The sequence below is a fragment of the Cucurbita pepo genome, chromosome 1 (genome assembly GCF_057944985.1).
Source record: "Cucurbita pepo subsp. pepo isolate OVF chromosome 1, ASM5794498v1, whole genome shotgun sequence".
In the NCBI taxonomy this organism is placed as follows: domain Eukaryota; kingdom Viridiplantae; phylum Streptophyta; class Magnoliopsida; order Cucurbitales; family Cucurbitaceae; genus Cucurbita; species Cucurbita pepo.
The window spans coordinates 16271676-16283035 of NC_141798.1; the positions used below are offsets into that span (position 1 = coordinate 16271676).

At 31.6% G+C, this 11360-nt stretch overlaps 1 protein-coding gene across 1 annotated transcript; it reads left to right on the top strand.

The window, feature by feature from the left end:
• Positions 1-1324: 1324 nt before the first annotated feature.
• On the top strand, positions 1325-4631 carry LOC111806375 (type IV inositol polyphosphate 5-phosphatase 9-like). The gene is made up of 8 exons (XM_087129156.1): positions 1325-1475; positions 1554-1714; positions 1793-1891; positions 2420-2672; positions 2748-2932; positions 3721-3829; positions 3966-4117; positions 4187-4631. Exons 1-8 carry the CDS (start codon positions 1455-1457, stop codon positions 4473-4475), a joined length of 1269 nt encoding a protein of 422 aa, XP_086985282.1. The 5' UTR covers positions 1325-1454; the 3' UTR covers positions 4476-4631.
• Positions 4632-11360: the final 6729 nt, after the last annotated feature.

Genomic DNA, 11360 nt, shown 5'->3' on the forward strand with positions numbered 1-11360 from the left:
TAAAGTTTGCTTACATTAAAAAAAGAATTCAACTCAAGCAATTATGTTGGATCTAAAAAATATATCAACTCAAATAATTCAACTCATGAACACTCAAAAAATTATCTATAAATCATATATGAATACTTCACTTTTTATTTAATATTGAAAAAATATAAATGATTTTACAGATCTCTACATCATAAACATCTTTGTTCTGACGTGTGCATACACGATCAACGACTCCTTGACTAACTAATAAGTCAAATTGAATTTTCTCAAACAAACGATAAACGATAAAAATAAGTCATTTTGAATGAGAGTTTGAAGTAGTATGACGTATCTCTAACCTAAAGATCTAGCTCGTTAGAGAATGTGTAAGATTATGATAATGTTTTATGTTACCAATAAGTCACTTTTTCTATAAACTCAATTGCACAATATTTGATTGTGAATGTAATATCAATGAAATTGAATGAATGTATGCTTAATTGGACCATCCATCGTTTTTTCTTTTTTTTTTTTTAGAATTTTCAAACCATGAAAAAAATAATGTTCTTACCGAAGTCAAACACCTCTGTTTTATTCCGTTTTCTTCGTAATTCTCGACTGAGTTCCAATACTAAACTTCAAGATTTTCTTTCCTAAATCATCATGTTCAAGAATCATACCTTAAAATTCAAAATTCAGCGACAATCAGGACTAACTCGAGAGTAACTACTGCAAACTTATTTCGAGTTTTCTTCGACGACTTTTTGACGAAAATGGTCGATGCAAGTACTTGATCTCCTTTTCAGTCCAGTGAACGAGTTTGTGAGACTTGCCGATTGGTCTTGTCTCATGGTCGTCGGATCTTGTGGTGTTTTTCCCCTCTTTTCTTCGTTTCTCTAAAACCCTAATTCCCTTCTCCCACTTCTTGATCTCTCTTTAATTTTCTCTCTTCTTGGAGGTCTAACCAAGTGTCAAAATTACCGTTTTACTCTACGTTGACTTTGACCTTTTTTTTTTTTTGCTCTTTTTCGATTTTTTAGTATTTTTTATTTTTTCTAAGTTCATCCAAGTATCCAAAGCTCTTAAATCCGCCATACAATTCTAAAAGCTCCTGTTATATTACACTATTTTATGTTTTTAAAAAATATAGGGACGAGAATGAAACCAGGATTTTCATCCTTCTTATCTATATAATAATAAAAATTCATTATGTACTAAAAAAAAGAAAAATAATGTAGTTATATTATAAAGAATTGTAAACAACTCCATGTTCTTCAAAATTTGATTGTGAATGTAATATTAATGAAATTGAATGTATGCTTAATTGGACCATCCCATCCCCCACTTGCACTTAAATCAATTTCTAATGTTTCATCAACATCATCACCAACGTCATCGTTTTGATCTCTTTTGTAACTCTTCTTTACATTATTATTCTTCTCCATAATCCCATCTGGTACATTGCATCTCATCACCAACAATCCATGGGTGGGAAGCATGGAGAAGTACTCATCTTTTCCCTCTCTTTTCATTTGGGTTTGAATCAGTTGTTGTAATGATTCTTTGTTTGCTTTTGTTTTTAGGTGATTTGGCCAACATTGGTTGCTAATAAGATCTTGAAGAAGAGATTAGGAAGCCATAACTTTGTGGCTGATACTCCAACCAACAACACCATTCCACTTTATGCTCAATCTTCTTCACTCCCAAATGCCTTCTACAACCCTAAACCCATCCAAACCTACAAGTAATGATCTTAAGAACATATGCCTCTTTTGTTTCACCTTCATACTTATGATCTCTTTCCCTTTTGTGTTTTTGTTAGGGTTTTTGTTAGTACATGGAATGTTGGAGGTGTTGCACCAAATCAAGATTTGGACATGGAGGATTGGGTGGACAGTTCTTGTGATATCTATGTTTTTGGGTACTTCTTATATAAATAAGCATGCATGTCGATATTGTTTCTGTCTCCGTGTCTTTTATTTCTGTGAGATCCCACATCGGTTGGAGATGAGAACAAAACATTCTTTACAAGGGTGTAGAAATCTCTCCCTAATAAACGCGTTTTAAAAACCTTGAGACAAAGCTCGAAAGGGAAAGCCCAAAGAAGACAGTGTCTACTAGTGGTGGGATCATGAATGGTTACAATTTTGCAAAATTCTCTCTTTATCTATATAATAAGTTAGTTGTATACCTTACCTGTGATGTATATATAGATATATTAATATTTATACATAAAACGTGAGTGGGGCAGGACAGGGTCAGGAGCAAGGACGAGGACGGGGATTGGGGATATAATCTCCATCCCTAGCCCCGTTTAGCTAATAGGGAGAAATTTCTCCTCTCTCATTCCCTGTTCAAACGGGGACTCCTCGTCTCATTTGAGTGGATCCCCATATGACCAAGAGCCCGTAAGTTAAATATACATCTTTATCTTTGATCACCGATGCAGATTCCAAGAAATCGTACCATTGAAAGCCTCGAACATTTTTGGTTCGGAGAAGAGAGAAATATGTGGAGGATGGAATAGAGTGATGAGAGAATGTTTGAAGAAGAAAGTGAAACAAAATTTCGAGTGTATCATAAGCAAGCAAATGGTTGGGATAATGATATCAATATGGGTTCGAAGTGATCTTCATCCATTCATTAGGTATCCAAGTGTGTGTTGCATTGGGTGTGGGATCATGAGCTGCCTTGGGAACAAGGTATTATTATACAACATATTTCAACATAATTTCTTGATCTCATGACTCAACAAAGCTTCATTCTTATGGGCTCAGGGATCGGTATCAGTAAGATTTGGGCTGCATGAAACAAGCTTTTGCTTTGTGTGCACTCATTTGGCATCAGGAGGAAAGGAAGGAGACCAGAAGAACAGAAATGAAAATGTTCGTGACATATTATGTCGCACTACCTTTCCCAACGGCCCTTCTCTTCATTTCCCCAAAAAGATACTTCAACATGAGTAAGCTCTATTCCCATCGACCTATCCACCTATTTAAATTTTAAAAATGCCCTTACCGTTAGTACTAATTTTAAAAAATACCGGTCAAATTTTAAAAATAACATAATACCAATTCAAAAAATATATATATTACTGTCAATATACGGATGATAACTCTCTATTCACATTTCATAGATTATCTCTCAACTTTTTAATGATACTTTTACAAGTTTGTGGGTATTTTTTAAACCCTACAAATTTAATGGTGTTTTTTATGTTTTTTTTTAAGATTAAAGATATTAATAAAACTTTTGAAAATTCAAGCGTATTTTTTAAATAAAGTATTAAAGTTTTCATCTAAAATTAATGAAATCTTTGAGAAGTTTTTAACCCATTACAAATTCAACTTATTTTTTTTGTCAATTTAGCGTACATCATGCTACAACATAAATAGATTATAGTAATTAATGTATGTTGTCCAATCAAGTAGTTAATTACTTAGAAAATTGCATGATTAACTAACTAGAAAGCTAACCTAATTATAAATAAATAAATATATGGTCGACTCCATTATTTCTTAGTTGAAATTGTCTTTATTCCTTTGTGTTTTTCTACAATTAAATATTATTATTGTAATCCTACAAAAATATTTCTTCATAATGTTTTTTGAATTCTTTGTATCGATATTTCTTTGTTTGAATTGGTAATTTAATACTGAGTTAACTTTAGTGGAAGAATTAAATATTAAAATAAACACAATTAAATCTATAATTAATTATGATTGAATCGATCTCTTTTTTTTAATATAGCCGAGTGATATTGCTTGGAGACTTGAATTATAGAATTTCTTTACCCGAAGCAACTATAAGATCGTTGGTCGAAAAAAAAGATTGGGACACACTATTACAAAACGATCAGGTAAAATTGGCTGCATAAATACATTTCTCGATCTGAATATAGTTCATACTTTTAATGAAAAGGTCATATATTCAAATGTTTGTGTTCTTAAATCTCGAGCTATTGAATATTATTGTTTTGTGCACGAGAAATGAAGCTGAAAATGGAGATGATGAATGGTAAAGTATTGGAAGGATGGGAAGAAGGGAACATAAAATTTGGGCCAACTTACAAATATTATCCAAATTCAGAGGCTTATTATGGAGGTGTTCATGGTGTAAAAGCTCAAAAAAGGAGGGCTCCTGCATGGTATTAGCTTCATTTTCTTTCTTCATTTCTTATGGCCTACCCTTTTCTAATTCTTGTCTTAAAATTTAGGTGTGATCGAGTTATATGGAACGGGAAGGGGATTAAGCAAGTATCATATGATCGAGGAGAATCAATGTTGTCAGATCATAGACCTGTAATGGCCATGTTCATGATAGAAGTTGAAACATCGACGAACTTAAAAACTTTGAGGAGTTTCTTTTTATCAAACAGGTTTGAACATCTCAATAATTATAATACCCCATTTGTTGAGGCGGATGAGGATGAAGACGGTGATGAGATATTTTCAACCGTCGGTTTCGTATGTAAAACGAAATTGACTTTTGAAAGTCATCTTTAAAAATATTAACTTAAAAATTAGAGATATTAATTCATTCGGATCGTCTGTAACATATATAGAAACAAAAAGTTTAGGACAAGATATTTCTAGTCGTTATATTTGTTAGTTTTTTTAGTTATTTTTTCAAGTTTCAAAATCCATTTTGTTTATTAATGTATCTCTAGAGTTAAAATTTTCTAGTTGAATTATGGTTCGGTTGACTTTTTTATTTATTTTTTATATTAGTTTTGAATGGAATAATTTATGACAATAAGTAGAAATCATAGTTCTGTAGGCCAAATTTGATTTTTTATTTTTATTTTTTAATTTTGAAAGTTCTACTTATATTTTCATCATTTCTGTTCAATTGATTTCATATTTTTAGAAAACATTTAAATGTTTGGTCAAATTTTAAAAATAAAACAAAGTTTTTATTGGGAACTATTAAAAGAAAAAGAAAAAAAACTTAATTTTTAAAAACAAAAAATAAAAGACTACATGCGGGACCTTAGAAATTAAACCGTTATAATGATAGAATCCATCGCAATAATGTTTTTGTAATAGAAATGGGCCTCCATTAAGTCACAAGGCCCATTACTTAACTATTGGGCCTAACCATGCCATAGAAAACTTAAAAAGTTAATTTTCTACCTTAAATGTGGGAAAATACTTCATTTAAATTTCATAAAGCCTAACCTTTATCTCAAAATACAGCCATAGACTTACGTGTTTCGAAATCACCTTCAACAACAAAAAAAAAAGCTAAATAAAATAAATAAATTAATTAAAAAATCTTATTCTAGCCCAAGTCTAAGAAAATAAATATCACTGTCTTATGTCATGGTCTCAAGTTGCGATGTCGTCGTCAGCCGTACAGGAATGTCTTACCTTAACCTGAAAAAAAATGTAATTGCACATGGCGTAAGTATTTAAAGAAATACTCAGTAAGTGACTCCACTAATGGGGTTAAATGCAAGAACATGTGAATGTAATGACAGAACCTATCATTTAAATCCATTTTCCTACGGTACTGTCCTAACGAGTAATTTGGATGTGTACCATATACTCTACACACAGCTCATACGTACGTGTGTATATATATGTGTGTATATATATATATACATCATTATTCACATGTCGTATCATAATCATATCATATTGTAAACACTTCGTGGTCTTATCGTTCTCTAACTTATCACAGCCTTAATATTCTTATACCTATCATAGTCATATCGTTATTTGAACGTACTCTAACGCTATCGTTCTAATCTATCATAATCTCATCCCTTTCTACCCATATCCTAACCATATTCTTTTTTCAATCTCTCATATCCATACCACTTCGAACATAACCTAACCTTAACGTTTCGTGAACACATCTTACTTCTATTGTTACATTACGTTTAGTGCATCATTCTCATATCATATCTCAAACATATCATTAAACACATCACACGGTAAATATTATCATACAATTCACATATTATAACATAACATAAACATAATATAAGCATATCGATTCAAGATAATTCACACATATCAGTATATATGACACGTGCAGAACCACAGGCACGTATCAACAGCAAATATAACCATGTTAATAGTAAGGTCATTTACCTGGTTAGCTTAAGTTATTGTCATAAATATATCCTTAATAAAAGTTCGATTCTATCCCTTGAAACCCAAGTCAACCTATGTGAGCTCATGACATCAGTTTTAAATTTGAACTTTATAAAATTATTTCTCTAATTTACATGAATCCATTGTTAAAAATCGAAATGTTATATATTTATAATTAGATTTTTATTAAAAATCTTATTTTTTTATGGTTACTGTGGTCTAAAAAGTTAATAGAGTTATTTCAAGTTATTTTTATATTTACTTTTCTCCCTATATATAATTTAAGTTTTTTTTTAATTTCTGCATTTTTTTTCTTTATGTGTGTTGCCTTTTAATTTTGTTCACATGTATTCCAAATTTCTAGTAGATAATTGTTTCCAACCCTATATTTAATTTAAGTTTTATTTTTTAATTCTTGTATTTTTTTTTTCTTTATCTCTGTTGCCTTTTAATTTTGTTCACATGTATTCCAAATTTCTAGTAGATCACAGTTTCGAGATCTTTCCTTATCTCCAGATATAAATTTAATCTAATATTACTATATGATTTACTGGAATTACGATTGAAATTTAGTTTCTAACTCAAAGCTAAACCATTGTAATGATTTAATGAAGATCTAACTATAATGACTGTAATTTCTAAAAAAAGAATGACAAAAGATAATGAAGATTTAATATATACTGATCTATTTTCAAGTAAATCTTCATCCACAGCTGAATCTCAACTGAGTAGAAGTCATTCTCATTTTTTCCTAAATTTGACCATTGTTTTTTTTTTTTTTTTGTTGCTGCAATAACTGTGATTTTTAGTGGGATGGTTGAGAAGAGATAATTGAAAGAATGGATGAGAAGTTAGCGGAGAGAAATGGGGAAGGATTGTTTCTCCTCTATTCTTTTGTTATTTATTTATTATTATTCTTATTTGCTATTACACTTTTGCTCAACCGTTCAAGAATATAGAATGAGTGAAATTTATTTATAGACTAAACTTTTAATTAAATATCTTTCAAATTTTACCGAAGAATTGATATAGGAAATTTTTATTTTTTTCAAAACTTAAAAGTTAAAAAAATTATTTATTAAAAATTTTGAAAAATATAGGGACGAGCAAATACAACACTGACAATTCGATTTATGAATCTCGTATGAACATTTTGAAATATAAAATTTTATTTGATATAGACAAACCAACTTACCTATCAATTCTACAATTATTTGATGAGTTTTTGATTATTTTAATTAATTTACTTATATCATAATATTTTCTTTTAACTAAAATTAACATAATTCTTTGCATGTAAAAAACAAGGACCCTAGATTACCTAAAATCGTCACTACGGTTATATATCATAGACATTTTATGCGAAAATATTCATTCAAAACTTTATCATAAAACATAGCAATAAAAATACATGTTTCCTAGAAGGTCTTTAAATAAGATAGGTAAAAATTGAGATAGCATAGAGTAAAAATATTTTATACGTTCTATATGCTACTAAATTTAATGCATGCTACCTTATATTAACCTATAGTCTACGAAATTTAAATTGCAAACAAGTTTATGCATGTGTCATGGTCTCCTGAATTACAATGTCACCGTTAGCCGTACAAAGGAGTCTTGCTTTTATATGTAAAAATAAGAGTAACACATGACTTGAGTATTTTAAGAAATACTTATTGAGTGACCTCACTATTGGGTCAGATGCAAGCATGTACAATCATGAGTGGGACCTATCATATCAGTCTATATTCTTTAGGCGACTATCCTAAGCTGGTTAATTAGATTTGTATTTACTGTTCTACACACATTTCACACGTGCAAGTATGAACCCACCAGTCGGTTCATGCACCTCCTGGGCCCGTTTTTGTCAGGTGAGCATTCTCTAGGAGTTGTTGATGTTGGACATCCATTAGGAATAGCGATTGTCGCAGCATTATAATAAATATAATGATCATTTTCCTGCCTCATAGTGTACACGTCCGTACCATCGTAAAAGAAAAAGGGTATCCCCCATTACATGAACACATTATTGATGCATGAGGTCCCAACATTTTTTCTTTCATTATCATGTATAACAACCTCGTAACATTTTCCTTTATATCATATCATTTTATCATAACTTTTCATGCGTATATCGGGTTGGACATTATGTTAATTCATCATATTGCATGTCATTCATATTATATATCATTCATGTCGAGCATATGTCCTATCATAAACATGTCATGTCTTCTAACGTATCATATCATTCCATGCATATATCATATCATTCATTGTATTACAACATACATTGTATCATCAATTACACTACATTATAACATATACCATGATATTCACATCATATCCTGAGCATATCGTTGAGCATATCGTTGAGCATATGATCATACAACATACAATTTTAAGGAATCTGATAGTATGGTCACTTACTTGGTTGACCTTAACCATCGTTTCCCTAAATTCAAGTATATTTGCCTTCCGTCCCTCGAGGTTGCTCCAAGTATCGGCGGTTGTAGTTTCCTAATAGAACGTCCATCTCGTTTTGTTAATAACTCAAATTAACTTAAATCGAGAAATTGGACTTTAAACTGACCTTAATTTCCTCAAATAAGGTCAATTTCAATTTCAGGATGGTCGCAACGATGAAAATTTGGGAAAACTTCTTTACCGAGCTGAGGGACTGATTTTCGAGCTGCGGAGTCGAGTCAAAGCCGAAGCCGCATAAGCCGAAGGAGTTTTTGGCTCAGGCACGACATGTGGCGCAATGAGGTGCTGACACGTGTGAAGGACGTAATTCTTTGGTTGAGGCGTAGCAGGTGGGTCGGATCTATTCGTGTGACTGGGTCTCGAGTTGTGGTGTAGGGCTGCAAGTTCCTAGCATTCTGGCCGATGGTTCCTGGGTCACTGGATTGGAATAGGGTTATGGTACTCGGGTTGTTCGATGGGTTTCCGACCCGGATCCACGGATTTCATCTTCCTTACCTGATTTCTACGATTTTTCTTTGATTTTCTCTCTCTTCTATAACCGTAACTTAGTTTTTTTTTTTTTTTTTTTTGTGGCAGTTATATTATATACCTTTGAAAAGAAATTTTGTCATTGAAAGTCTCGAATTCTTGCATTAACTCGAGGTACTTTTCCCTTATCTTTTCCAACGAACGTATTTCCTCGCTCACATTTTTCAAAATATTTCTCTCGAACATGACCCGAGGCTCGAACATAGATCGAGATTGTCCACGAGTTCGAACTTCACATGACTAACTTGTTCGTTGGGTTAGAACAAGTGTCGCACAATCGCAGTCCTACAGGCATTGAGTGCAAGTGTGACAACACCAACAAGGTATAACTTCTTTTTCGGTAACTCAATTATGGGAACATTAGAGTTAATCGTACTAGGTAATATAGTCATGTAGTAGGTAATATGGCCATGTAATATGATCAAGAAGAATATTTAGTTCTAGTTATTATATTGTTTAATTATGGTGATTGAGTTGGTGAATATTATACGGATATGGTCAAACTGTATGTGACCAAACTGACAGGAATACAATGCCTTTCAATGTATTATTACGTCTAAACCAAACCAGTTTTGGTATAATCTTCAAAATGTGTCGGCCAATTAATATTATATTTCATACCCAAACAACCATAATAATTTAATTCGTTTTCATACATATCCACTTATAAAGTTTAGTAGTTGGATTTGTCACCTTATGGAGTGACGGTAAAATTTATTTAAAGAGTGAAACAAGAGAAGCGTATACATCAATATTGTATATGTCACGATTTTTTTATCTCTAGTGAACCTCTAAATAGAATTTGAATTTATATGAAGTTCTGACCATCTGTTAGATAAAAAAAAACGAATGGATCTGATAGGATTCTCGATTATTCTTCTTGATCGAGCTACTTTTCAACTAAAATAGCATAATTGACTTTAGAGTTCTTGTGGTCCACATCAACCAACATGTGTTAGCTCACTTTGATTTATCTTTTGACACCTGGCTTCAATTTAAATCCTATTTGTTTATGTTTAAACATACTTGACTTCGTGATCACAATAATACATTTGACCTTCATGTGACAACGACTATAAAAATTTGTTTAGAAATAAGAGTGTGACATTAAAAACATGAAAAACATGCATACCAGTGTGATATTTGCTGCAGACTCTATGCTTAATAGGAATAATTTAGTGTAACAAGAATTTTAGGGATTACTAGGAGGGTTAAACTTAGTTGAACTTACTTTCTCCCAATTGGAAGAAAAATGGTTTTATACCCTTTAATTATAGTTTTTGTTGATTTTTTTTTTTATTTGGTCAAAAGAAAACTGGATTGAATTCGATCAGGATCACTCCATCCGAGGGCATGGTGGGCATGTGTCCTATGTAACGGTTAGCCATCCCTGACCTCAAGCTGAGACTAACCAAGTAACTTGAGTTTCGATTAAAGTTTCTCTTTTATTTCTTATTTGGTGGCTCAATTTTCTTCCTATTTCAAGTCATTTTATTTCATATTTGGTCTTTAGTTCTTCTCGTTTTTGTATTTGACATTATGGTCCACTTTCACCCATGACAACAGTGGTGGATTCTAGTAAAAGCAAGTAGTTTAGTTATCTAAATTGACTAAATCAAATCATTTGAGTTGATTTAACTAATCTATCACTTTGGTCCGAGTTAATACCATTTTCAAACAAAAAAAAAAAAACATATTTAAATTGATTTTATTTTGATCAACGGGTCGATTTCGATATCATTTTCATGAACATGAACTTACATAGATCGGTTTGATATCGATTTTGGTCAGGATCATAATTATAAATGCATGCATTGAATTTGTGTGGTTTAGATGAAACAAAAAGAGTATTAATCATTTTCATGCCAATTAAGCATTCATCATCTCTATCTATCAAAGCTTAATTAAATATGATTGACATCTCATCCACCCATCTTAAATTTCCTTCCATCTTCATAATCAAGCTTTTTTAATCATCAATTATTCCTTACTTGCCTCGTGGATTTGGTTCATATACCCACTTTTTCCAGCACCATTTTAACTAACTTTTTTTTTTTTTAAAAAAAATATCAATTCAAAATTAATACAAAACCCATAAATAAATTCAAATTATTTAAATACATGTCTGTTCCTACGACACTACAACACTGACTTCAGAAGGGTTGAATTGTGAGATCCCACATCAATTGAAGAAAGGAAAAAGTACCAGCAAAGATGGTGGACTCTGAAGGGGTGAATTATGAAATCTCACGTCGATTGGAGAGAGAACAAACC